The sequence below is a fragment of the Stomoxys calcitrans genome, chromosome 5 (genome assembly GCF_963082655.1).
Source record: "Stomoxys calcitrans chromosome 5, idStoCalc2.1, whole genome shotgun sequence".
Lineage (NCBI taxonomy): Eukaryota > Metazoa > Arthropoda > Insecta > Diptera > Muscidae > Stomoxys > Stomoxys calcitrans.
This window is the reverse complement of record NC_081556.1, coordinates 18,774,133-18,787,430: the sequence shown is the minus strand read 5'-3', so window position 1 is coordinate 18,787,430 and position 13,298 is coordinate 18,774,133. Positions and strand designations below refer to the sequence as shown.

Genomic DNA, 13,298 nt, shown 5'->3' with positions numbered 1-13,298 from the left:
ATGTTGATTAGAAGAATTTTAAAATGTTATAACAAACCATACTTACCTCGGCAGGCAGTTCATCTATATTGAAAACTTCTTCGGATTGATTAACTACTTCTAAGAGTCTGCGCAGGCGAGTTTCTAATTTACAAACTGAAACCAAAACAGGTTTGCAGTTTATGCCACTTTTGTAGAATTCCTAAGGAAGGTGAAAAATGTTAGTTCATGCATGTAATCATTATTAGGAAATGTATGTTAAGAAAAAGTCTTAATCTTACTGAAATGAATTGCTGCAATAGTAGTGGATATCTAGTCAGTCTTTGTATAGGTTGCACCAAAAAACTATCAATTCCCAGACGATCATTGATTTCAATCTGATAATTCTGTGGAATATTTTTGACCAAAAAAAAAATCTAAATATTTGTTTTTCATAAAATTAAGTTCAACACTTACTTGAAACCATTCCCGATTGTCTTTGCGCAGCTGCATTGATGTCTTTTTGTGCATCGTAAATGTTACATAGCAATAGAAATTGTTCTTCTAAAATGAAATGAAAAGATGAAAGAATTATTGAAGATGTAGAGCACCAAGTAAAGTCTAATCATTTATTGATAAAGGCATAAAAATTGGAAAAAAATTGTCAAAAATTAGTTGCTTTGTGGACTTCCAAAAAGGGTCGAAGATGCATAATAAATTCTCACAAGTAAAAGCGTGCAAAGTTCGGCCGGGACGAATCTTATGTACCCTTCTCGAGTTCTTTTCCTGGTATCTCTTTTAAGGCAAATAAAAGTTAAAAGAAAAGAATTGCTATGCTTCTGGTGATATATAAGTTATGGTTCGTTGCGGACCATAATTGAATTTTGGAAACCATAGCAGAAGTCATTGTGTAAAATTTCAGCCTATTCAAATAAGAGTTACACCACTTAGTGGCTGAAGAAGTAAAAGAAGAAGATCGGTTTAAACGGGAGCTATATCAGGCTATAGACCGATTCCGACCATATTTGACACGTATGTTGAAGGTCATGGGAGAAGTCGATTTACAAAATTTCGTCAAAATTGGATGATAATTGCGACCTCTAGAGGCTCAAGAATACAAGATCACAGATTGGTTTATATGGCAGCTATATCAGGTTTGGGACCGATTTTAACCATACTCAGCACAGTTCTTGGAAATCATAACAAAACACGTCATGTAAAATTTCAGCCAAATCGGATAGGAATTGCGTCCTCTAGAAGTTCAAGAAGTCAAGACCCCAGGACGGTTTATATGACATATCAGGCTATGGACCGATTTTAACCATATATAGCACAGTTGTTGAAAGTCATAACTAAACACGTAATGCTAAATTTTAGCCAAATCGTATGAGAATTGTGCTCTGTAGTGGCTCAAAGAGTCAAGATTCAAGATCGGTTTATATGTCAGCTATATCAGGTTATTGGACAGTTTTTTTAAATCATAACAGAGACGTCATGGAACTTTTCAGCTAAATCGCATAGGAATTGCGTCCTCTAAAGGCTCAGGAAATCAAGACCCCAGATCGGTTTATATTGCAGCTATATCAGGTTATGGACCGATTTCAACCATACTTAGCTCAGTTTTTCGAAGTCATAACGAAGCACTTCATGCAAAATTTTAGCCTAATCGGATAGGAATTACGCCCTCTAGTGGCTCAAGAAGACAAGACCCCAGATCGGTTTATATGGCAGCTATGGACCGATTTCAACCATACTTAGCGCTGTTGTTGGAAATCATATCAAAACACATCAAAAAGCTAAATTTAAGCCAAATCGGATAGGAATTGCGCCCTCTAGTGTCTAGTGAAGTCAAAATCCAAGATCGGTTCAAATGGCAGCTATGTCAAAACATGGACCGATATGGACCAATTACAATCCCAACTGACCTACACTAATAAGAAGTATTTGTTCAAAATTTCAAGCGGCTCGCTTTACTCCTTCGAAAGTTAGCGTGCTTTCAACAAACACACGGACATGGCTAGATCGACTTAGAATGTCATGACGATTAGGAATATATTGGGTTGCCCAAAAAGTAATTGCGGATTTTTTAAAAGAAAGTAAATGCATTTTTAATAAAACTTAGAATGAACTTTGATCAAATATACTTTTTTTACACTTTTTTTCTAAAGCGAGCTAAAAGTAACAGCTGATAACTGACAGAAGAAAGAATGCAATTACAGAGTCACAAGCTGTGAAAAATTTGTCAACGCCGACTATATGAAAAATCCGCAATTACTTTTTGGGCAACCCAATATATACTTTATGTGTCCTAGATCAATATTTCGAGGTGTTACACACGGAGGCCACCGTAGTGCAGAGGTTAGCATATCCGCCTATTACGCTGAACGCCTAGGTTCGAATCCTGGCGTGACCATCAGAAAAAATTGTCAGCGTTCGTTTTCCCCTCCTAATGCTGGCAACGTTTGAGAGGTACTACGCCATGTAAAACTCCTCTCCAAAGAGGTGTCGCAATGCGGCACGCCCTTCGGACTCGGCTATAAAAAGGAGGCCCCTTATCATTGAGCCTAAACTTGTATCAGACTCCACTCATTGATATGTGAGAAGTTTTCCTCTTTTCCTTTGTAGAATGTTCAGGGGCAAAATTTGCATTTACACTCCGAATGACTAGATTAGTATACCCCCATCCTATGGTGGTGGGTATAACAATGCTGACACATTCTCCTTAAAACGTTCCGCACAAAAGTTCTAATTATTGCACCTATCCTTCATGCACGTAGATCGTTCTGTAGTATCCCTTGTTCTTTAATGCTTAGTAGTGGCCATTTGTCACTGAAGGCCATCGTTGCGATAGTTTAGCATGATCGCTTATGACTCTAAACGCATGGGTTCGAATCCTGGTGAGAATATCAGAAAAATTATCTGCGATGGTTATCCTCACGCTGACAACGCTGACAAAATTTTTTAGTTATTCAGTCTCAAAATCTTCGCTGAGGTTAAACTTGAATCGGAAAGTATTCACCGATCTTTAATGCAATTTGGCATGACAATTGCAAACACCATTCCTTACTTATCTATCACCTGAATTGATAAGCAATAAATGGCACACCATTGTCAGCCCTTATATCAATGTCTTTATCCCCTACTCACTTTAAAGGTATACTTCTCACACCCTCTGTTAGTAAAGACTTACGTCTCCCCAACAATCCTGATGCACACCTCCCCAACAATCGACACACAGTTCCTGAACTACAATAGAATGATCGAGTAACCAATGCTTTGCATAAGCTAAACAAGTGGTAACCCAAAACCAATTAATATAAGCTCCCTCGTTGTTTACCCAGCAATCGGGTCAATGTATTGGGTTGCCCAAAAAGTAATTGCGGATTTTTTAAAAGAAAGTAAATGCATTTTTAATAAAACTTAGAATGAACTTTAATCAAATATACTTTTTTACATCTTTTTTCTAAAGCAAGCTAAAATTAACAGATGGTAACTGACAGAAGAAAGAATGCAATTACAGAGTCACAAGCTGTGAAAAAATTTGTCAACGCCGACTATATGAAAAATCCGCAATTACTTTTTGGGCAACCCAATACCTTAACGACCTTACTACCAAAAGAGTGGTTTCCAATTATTGAATGTGGGGGCACATTCAAATACGTGGAAAGGACCCATTTTTAAAAAGAAGAGTTTGGCCTCGCTTTGCGCAGATCTTTTTTGAAATGCTCTTAATTGAAATATTTCACAAAAACAATATCCCCACAACTGTGTTAACATGTTTTGCATTTTATGACTTGAAAGTATCTATTCCCTGATACCAATACTGCATTGCTATATGAATAAGTGTATCCATTGCTATACAAATGCCTTATTTTTGTTTTGTAAACTAAGCGTCAGCATTAATACGTGATAATTGTTCAATATTTTAATGACCGCCTGAGTAAGTGACAAAGTACACAAAACAATAACAAAAGCAACAAATGCGAATAAATAGAATTTTAATGAAATGGTGCAAGTGCTCGGACAAGTGTTTTCAAAGCATTTCAAAATATTCGGAAATATATTCCAAAAAAAAAATTAATTCTTTTCCTATTGTTGTATCGTTCGAACAAATCAATTCAATGCTGTATGGTCAGACACATGGCATGATGGAAACGAAACAAATTAATTTGTTAATGTGTCAACTGATTTGCCACATTTATGGAGTTAATTCATTTTGGCTTTTGACAGACATAAAGTTTTAACGTTTTATTACTCCTCCTCTTCAATAAGCATATCATAATCTTTGCTAATGTTTTTTTGGTGTTATTTGTTGTTATTCTACAGATACCATAAAAGCCACAGCAGACAGTGTCTGTTATTATTAAGGCATTGGGTCTTCATTTGACTATTTTGTTGTCATACCAATTAAAGCCGTCTTGCCTATATGACGTCATTTATGGCGTTTCGTTTTCATTTTAGTTGTGAACAGACTGTGCGAGTAAACCCTCAAATTACGAGATTTTTTTTTATCAAAAACAATTTGTTTAACGGCCATTATTCCGTTTGTTTTTGTTGTTTTTTAGCTTAGAAATATTTGTTTTTTTTATAGGAAGAGTGGAAAAAATCAAACCGGAATATTATTGTTTGGAATGCATTAATCAATTTTGTTTTTAATTTGATTTCCATTCCCCCTTGAACGGCCATAGATTTCAAGTTATTTTGCTTGGGCTCATGGCAAAGTTCTTGAATCAAAGGTTAAGTAAAGCAACCACAGCAATGGGCAAATGGTCCATTACAACTGAAACAATTCAATTGAGGGGAATATTTATTAAAATTAGAGAAAATATTAAACATATTGTAACATTTTGCTTTTTTAGTTATGCTGGATCTATGAATTACCAGTAAGGAAGGGCAAAAGTCGGGCGGGCAAAAATCTGACGAACATATATATAGGAGCTATATCTAAATCTGAACCGATTTGGAGCAAACTTCTCAGATATTGTGGTAGTCGGCGAGGAAAGCGTTCAAAATGCTGGCAAGATTGGTCCAAAAATGCCATTGCGGTGACTCTTGGAGTAAAAATCGGCATATATGGCAGCTATATCTAGATCTGAACCGATTTCTATGAAATTCGCCATAATGTCTATGGTCATAAGAAAATTCTTCCTGCCAAATTACGAGATAGTCGGTTAACAAATGACCATTTTATTTCAATATTTCTCAAAATCGCACGAACATATATATGGGAGCTATATCGAAATCTGAACCGATTTGGAGAACACTTCTAAAAATATTGTGAATGTTTTCTAACAAAGCGTTGTGCAAAATTTTGGCAAGATTGATCAATAAATGCACTTGCAGTGGCTCTAGAAGTAAAAATCGGCGATATATATGTATGTCAGCTATATCTAAATCTCAGCCGATTTCCATGAAATTCACTAGTAATGTCGGGAGTCAAGAGAAAATCCTTCCTGCCAAATTTCGAGAGAATCGGTTTACAAATGAGCAGTTTATTGCAATATTTCTCAAAATCGGACGAAGATATATATGAGAGCTATATCTAAATCTAAACCTATTTGGAGCAAACTTCTCAGATATTAAGGTAGTTGTCGAGAAAAGCGTTGTATAAGATTTTGGCAAGATTAATCGATAAATGCGCTTGCAGCGGCTCTAAAAGTGAAAATCGGGCGATATACATATATGGCAGCTATATCAAAATCTGAACCGATTTCTATGAAATACACCAGTAATGTCCAGAGTCATAAGAAAATCCTTCCTGCCAAATTTCAAGAGAATCCGTTAACAAATGAACGCTTTATCGCAATATTTCTCAAAATCGGACTAACATATATATGGGAGCTATAACTAAATTTGAACCGATATGGAGTAAACTTCTCAGATATTGTGGTAGTTGTCGAGGCAAGCGTTTTACAAAGTTTTGGCAAGATTGATCAATAAATGTGCTTGCAGTGGCTCTAGAAGTGCAATTTGGGAGATATACATATATGGCAGCTATATCCAAATCTGAACCGATTTCTATGAAATTCACCAGTAATGTCGTGAGTCAAGAGAAAATCCTTCCTGCCAAATTTCGAGAGAATCGGTTTACAAATGAGCAGTTTATTGCAATATTTCTCAAAATCGGACGAACATATATATGGGAGCTATATCTTAATATAAACCGATTTGGAGCAAACTTCTCAGATATTAAGGTAGTTGTCGAGAAAAGCGTTGTATAAGATTTTGGCAAGATTAATCGATAAATGCGCTTGCAGCGGCTCTAACAGTGAAAATCGGGCGATATACATATATGGCAGCTATATCAAAATCTGAACCGATTTCTATGAAATACACCAGTAATGTCCAGAGTCATAAGAAAATCCTTCCTGCCAAATTTCCAGAGAATCGGTTAACAAATGAACACTTTATTGCTATTTTTCTCATAATCGGACGAACATATATATGGCAGCTTTATCTAAATCTGAACCGATTTCTATGAAATCTACCAGTAATGTATATGGTTATAGGAAAGTCCCTCCTGCCAAATTACGAGATAATCGGTTAAAAAATGAGCACTTTATTGCTATATTTCTCAAAATCAGACGAACATATATGTATGTCAGCTATACCTAAATCTGAACCGACTTTTATGAAATTCACCAGTAATGTCGTGAGTCAAGAGCAAATCCTTCCTGTCAAATTTCGAGAGAATGGGTTAACAAATGACCATTTTATTTCAATATTACTGCAAATCTGACGAACATATATATGGGAACTATGTCCAAATCTGAACCGATTTTTTCCAATTTCAATAGACATCGTCTCTAGGCCGAAAAACATACCTGCATCTAATTTCAAAACGATTGGATGAAAGCTTCGACCTGTAGTTTGAACACAAATTAAGATGGACAGACGGACAAACAGACTGACAGACAGACTGACAGACTTACAGACTGACAGACATACAGACTGACAGACAGACTGACAAACTGACAGACTGACAGGCTGACAGATTGACAGACAGATTGACAGACAGACAGACAGACAGACAGACAGACAGACAGACAGACTGACTGACTGACTGACTGACTGACTGACTGACTGACTGACTGACTGACTGACTGACTGACTGACTGACTGACAGACTGACTGACTGACTGACAGGCAGACTGACAGAAAGACTGACAGACAGACTGACAAACTGACAGACTGACAGACTAACAGACTGACAGACAGACTGACAGACTGAATCGAATCAGAAAGTGATTCTGAGTCGATTGGTATACTTATTAATGCGTCTATCTCTCTTCCTTCTGGGTATTACAAACAAATGCATTAAGTTATAATGCCCTGTACCACAGTAGTGGTGTAGGGTATAAAAATCTACCATTGATCTTAGAAAATGTTGCGGAAAATTCTTTTATAAAACCAAAGTCACAGGAGCACCATAGGACTGAGACCTATTTATGGCTGAATTAAGAAAATGCAAGTTCGAGCTGAAAAGTAACAGATCCGAATTCTGCAGCTTCGTGGAGAATATATCCAATATTTTAGGCTATGAACGATCCTAGCCTCCCTACATAGTACAGTAGTACAATTTCTCATGAGGAGATAGTTCAACTACTCTTGGTTACACATTTTCAGAAAAACCCGCTAAGGGAGTTTTAAATTACATTACATCAGCCCTGGAATCTGCAAATTCACAAAGATGACGCAACAGAAGGTGGCAGGTGGACGGAACCGTCTCCCATGATCTAGTTTCATGTTTCAATTTTCAGGTGGTATTTTTTTCCTAAACTCCTTTTATTTGATTCCCAGATTGGCAGAAACAGGCTTTATATCCCTTTCAGGAGATTTGGCGGCCCTTGAGATACTTGGCTAAAACTTTTTCAATTTGTACTTTCTTCTCAAATATCTTGAATTTGAACGCCATATTGTCAAAATTAGGTTATTTGTCCTTGTTTGGTTATAGTACTTGTCTAGGTTATAGAACTTGTTATAGTACTTGTCTCCTGGCTGCTTTGCTTGACAAGAAATTGAGCTTTTACTGCTAGATTTTGGTAAGGGCAAGAAAGTCAACTATAAACCGCGTGTCATGCACTGACTGTATACTGCCGTTGTCCGACCTGTAATGCTATATGGTATTGTGGTCTGGTGGACGGCCCTTTAAAAACCGATTTCAAAGCATAACTTGTCTGTGCATCGCTTTCCCTCTAAGGACGACACCATCTGATGTGTGCATAGGGTTACGAAGTCTGCCCGGAGACTTCAAGCTGATACCACGGGTGTGCGAAGCCTCTGCAATTTCCTGACAACGGTGATGACTCAGTGAAGAGTAACATGGTGGCTGTGGTTTGTACCCAACTCGCGGGTAGGGCACAAGCTTGGCATAGAGTTGCATTTTCAACCGGTTGCCATGACCCATAGATCGGAAGGAGTTTTAGGTAGTGCTGAACACGTTCAAATAAGTGGTATAACTGGTACTCAAAGGCGTTGGTAGAAGCATTGTATTCTCCCTTGGGCCTCGTAAGTTTGTGCCTGACGACAGGTTTGCTCTAAATAGTCAAAATTTGTGAGAGCAAATATATACCTTAAGAATAGAAACAATTCTTCACATTAATGTACCAACACTTTATTATATTCTTGCATCAATAACACCATTGAATATAAACTTCATACTTCACCTGAAGTCAATCCCATTAACTGCATTCTTTATATCGATTAGTGTGACATGCGAGGCATGTTAATATAGTGACATGATAAGTGTTTGAACAATTATTCTTGGAAATAATTTTAGCAGCTATCTGGAATTTGATTTGCCTGAACCATTTATCCATTATGACATCACAGTAACCAAAGAAATATCTTGTCTAGTTGGCAAATATAAAGGGTGGTTAAAATTTAAGGGCCGGTGTTGATTTTGAATAACTTTAACGGGTTTCTCGGTTGTGTTTCTATTTCTATGATTCAAATTGTGAAATCAAATGAAAAACTTGACATTTAGATGTGGTTCACATTCAATATCGGCCGTTGAAGTTTAACCATCCTTTTACTTGAGTTACAATTTCTGAACAGAATCTTTGTGAATGTGTGTTTCTGTTGGAGAAGAAGAATAAAGAAGAATGAGTTAATGAATAATGAAAATCATTCAACATGTCGCTTGATTTTTCAACCAATCCTCGAATTTTATTGCCTGTTCTATGATACTATAAACGTTTATTTTCATATGGTCGAGTATATTTCAGCCATGTTTTGTAATATATGGAAATACGTGTGTTAAGATAACAGATTTATGGCTAAATTCATATGTGTCATTTTGCCATGCAATGAATGCAATTGCCCCTTCTAGGCAAATTGCGACATAATCCAAATGCAGCAAGAGAAAAAAGTGTGGTAGGTTGTATCGAATGAAGAACATAAACATTTATACCTTTATACACTAGTATATGCAATCATGATAGTATTGAGATATGTTAATTTTATAGCAAATAAGCAAAACCATTGACAATATGACAGTGCAACTGTATCAAACTCGTTTTCAGCTGGTAATGGCTGATTTTTAATGCAAACATTTTGGCCAAAAGGGCTGGAATATGGTAAAGGGGAAAATTGAAGAGAACTAAATTACCCAGAAAACTTTGTGAATACTTGCAAAGGCTCTGTGAAAACTCAATTTTTTGTATATTCATCAGTAATACGTGTCGGATATATCAGCAGATTTTGTATTGAAACAGCAGATTTTGTTAGTTGACAAAGTGGACGGTGATGTTTGATCAGAGAGATCACTTTTTGAGTATTTCTCTTAAAAATTATTCAAAATTATTTCCTGTTGCATGAATGAATGAACTTTTGCCTATTAATGACTAAAATAACGTTCATTCCATTTCGATTTTAAAACAGCTCACGTACAAACCACTTTGAAATTATATTTTTGTGAAAAAATGTGGGCTAGGTTAAGTTGAAAAGAGAGTGAAGATATAAATCCGCCCCATGCCACTATGGACATACATACCTCTAAAACGAAAATTTTAAGTTGGGAATTACGTGCTACTTACAAAAATGTTTTCAACACCACTGCCCTAAGTTGGTTAATGCCTGGTAATGTGTCCCCACCTAAGTGCCGGTATCTGTTATTAGCGAAAGCCGGACAATGACAAAGGAAATGCTCCAACGTCTCATCATCTTCCCTGCATGCCCTACACATGATATCACTTGCCGCACCGATTTTACATAAGTGACCTTGTAGTCCTATGTGTCCCATCATGATACCAATAGCTATACTGACCTCTTTCTTACTTCCTTTCAGTAATAACCTCGTCTTCTCACGATCCGGATCCCTCCATAGTATTTTCGCCGTTTTACCGACCGTTTCGCTGTTCCACAATGTTACATGCACATCGACTGCTTCGACCCGAAAGGCTTCGGGTTTACCAAGTTTATTGAAGGCAGTCCTCTGGCTTTCACCGCCAAACCGTCTGCCCTTTCATTTCCCTCTACTCCGTTATGGCCCGGCACGAAAACGATGCGGATTATGCCATCCTCAGAGAAGGCGTTAAAATCCTTCTTACACTGCAAGACTGTTTGTGACCTTACCGTCCTGGTTGTTATTGCCCTAACGGCAATTTTACTATCGGTAAAGATATTCAACCGAAAGGCTTCGGGTTAACCAAGTCTATTGACGGCAGTCCTTCGCCCTTCACCGCAAAATCGTCTGCCCCTTCATTCCCCCTTACTCAATTATGGCCTGGCGCACAAACGATGCGGATTTTGCCATCCTCAGAGAAGGCGTTAATCTCCTTCTTACACTGCAAGACTATTCGTGACCTTGCCGTTCTTCTTAATATTGCCCTTATGGCCATTGTACTGTCCGTAAATATGTTCACACTTGACATCCTCGCGTTAGCATCACACCGCTTCATGCATTCCGTGATCGCCCGGATCTCCGCCTGCAGGACCGTATTATGGTCAGGCAGTCTAAAACAGATGTCAGTCCCTGGGTTTTCAATATACACTCCCAGACCCACTCTGTCCTCTAGCTTTGATCCATCTGTGTAACATGACCTTCCATGTGGCAATACTAGGGTTCCGTCAGTCCAAGACTGTTGCGATGGCAGCAGTGCCTCGCACTCGACTTCAAGGTTTATCTCAGGTATCCGATCGAAAACCTCTTACCTTCCTTCCAGGTTTCCTATCGTCGCCTCGATTATACCGCGAGCTGCTCCCATCCTCAATCCATTCTCCCATCGCCTTAAGTCTCATAGCCGCAGTGGCTTCCTCACACTTAATCTGTTTGTCAATGGGTCGGATATCTAGAATATTCTCCTCGCTCCGCCTATGCTTAGACAACATGTTCTCTGAAGCTGTTGTATGGTCCTTATGTTGCACTTTTTCTGCAAAGCAGTCCACCAAACTACTTAGGCGTAAGTAAGTATTGGTTTTTTCACGCTCATGTAGAGTCAAATGAAAGGTATTCAAGAGTAGAGTATGAATTTCGTATTAAAAATTCGGTTCCAGTAACTGGGGGGCCGCCCCAACCCTTAAACTCCCTAAAATAGGTTTATTGGACGAACATGACAATATGGGACTCAAATGAAAGGTATTCGGGAGAGGATTGCGAATATGGTTAGGAGGGAGAAATAGGCTTTATAATGTTTTGATTTCGAAAGGGGGCGGACCCTCCCCCGTTACCCCAAAACACCACCCAAAATCAAAAGTGGACGATCGGGACAATATGGGTATCAAATGAAAGGTATTGGCAAATAGAATACGAATATGGTATTAAAAATTGGGTCCATGTACCCAGCAAGTCGCCCTTACCCCAATAATCCTTCAACCAGACAAATTGAACCTTCATATCAATATGGGGCTCAAATGAAAGAAATTCGGGAGTAGATTACGAATTTGGCATATAAAATCAGATTGAAGTATAGGGGGTCACACCAATCCTCTAGAAAAATGGGCATATTAACCAATTATGAGTATATGGGACTCGGTTTGGTTATTTGTACCGCAGACTCAAAAACCACTAAACCGATTTTATTAAAACTTTTACAGGTTGTGTAGGTTGGTCTAAAAGAAAACATGGCCTAAATAATTTTCTGATATCAGATGGGGGCGGACCCTCCCCCATACCCCAAAAGCACTACTCAAAACCAAAAGTTGGCCGATGAGCACAATATGAATATCAAAGCAAAGGTATTAGAGACTAGAAAACGAATATTGTATTCAAATATTGGATCCAAGTACCCAGCGGGCCGCCCCAACCCCAAAACTCATACAAGCAGATATATTCGACGTTCATGTCAATATGGGACTCAAATAAAAAGTATTTGGTAGTAGATTACAAATATGGCATATAAAATTAGGTCCAAGTAATTGAAGATTGCCCCACCTCCAAATACCGCCAAATGGCCATATTAGCCGACTATGGCAATATGGAACTCTAATGAATAGTATTTGGGAATAGATTACGAATATGAATTGTTGTTGGAAGTCATAATAAAACACCTCATGCAAAATTTCAGCCAAATCGGATGAGAATGCGCGCTATATTGGCTGATGAAGTCAAGATCCAAGATCGGCTTATATGACAGCTATACCCGATTATGAACCGATTTGAATCATACTTAACACAGTTGTTGAAAGTGATACCAAAACACTAATTTCAGCAAAATTAAACGAGAATTGCGCCCTCTATATTATTTTTATATGGCAGCTATATCAAAACATGGACCGATTTGGTCCATTTAGAAGCCCAACCGACCTACACTCACAAAAAGTATTTGTGCAAAATTTCAAGCGGCTAGCTTTACTGCAAATCGGACGAACATATATGTGGGAGCTATTGGTTGGCCAAAAAGTAATTGCAGATTTTTTAAAAGAAAGTAAATTTATTTTTAATAAAACTTAGAATGAACTTTAATCAAATATACTTTTTTTACACTTTTTTTCTAAAGCAAGTTAAAAGTTACAGCTGATAACTGACAGTAGAAAGAATGCAATTACAGAGTCACGAGCTGTGAAAAAATTTGTCAATGCCGACTATATGAAAAATCCGCAATTACTTTTTGGGCAACCCAATATATCCAAATCTGAACCGATTTTTCCCAATTTCAATTGGCTTCGTTTCTAGGCCGAAAAACATGCCCATACCAAATTTAAAGACGATCGGATGAAAATTGCGAACTGTAGTTTGTACACAAAGAGGCCACCGTAGCGCAGAGGTTAGCATGTGCGCCTATGACGCTGAAAGCCTGGGTTCGAATCCTGGCGAGAACATCATAAAATTTTTCAGCGGTGGTTATCCCCTCCTAATAGTGGCTACATTTGGGAGGTATTGTACCATTTGGTATGGCAGC

The 13,298-nt window shown here is 37.9% G+C and overlaps 1 protein-coding gene across 2 annotated transcripts in view; it reads right to left on the bottom strand.

The window, feature by feature from the left end:
* Positions 1 to 13,298, bottom strand: part of LOC106086972 (kalirin) — a 49,564-nt gene that overhangs the window by 663 nt on the left and 35,603 nt on the right. For both annotated transcript variants that reach the window (XM_059370555.1, XM_059370556.1), the window contains 3 exons: positions 436 to 522; positions 261 to 365; positions 47 to 181 (listed from right to left, as the gene is read on the bottom strand). In XM_059370555.1, coding sequence (XP_059226538.1) covers positions 47 to 181; positions 261 to 365; positions 436 to 522 — 327 coding nt within the window. The remainder of the gene's footprint in view (positions 1 to 46; positions 182 to 260; positions 366 to 435; positions 523 to 13,298) is intronic.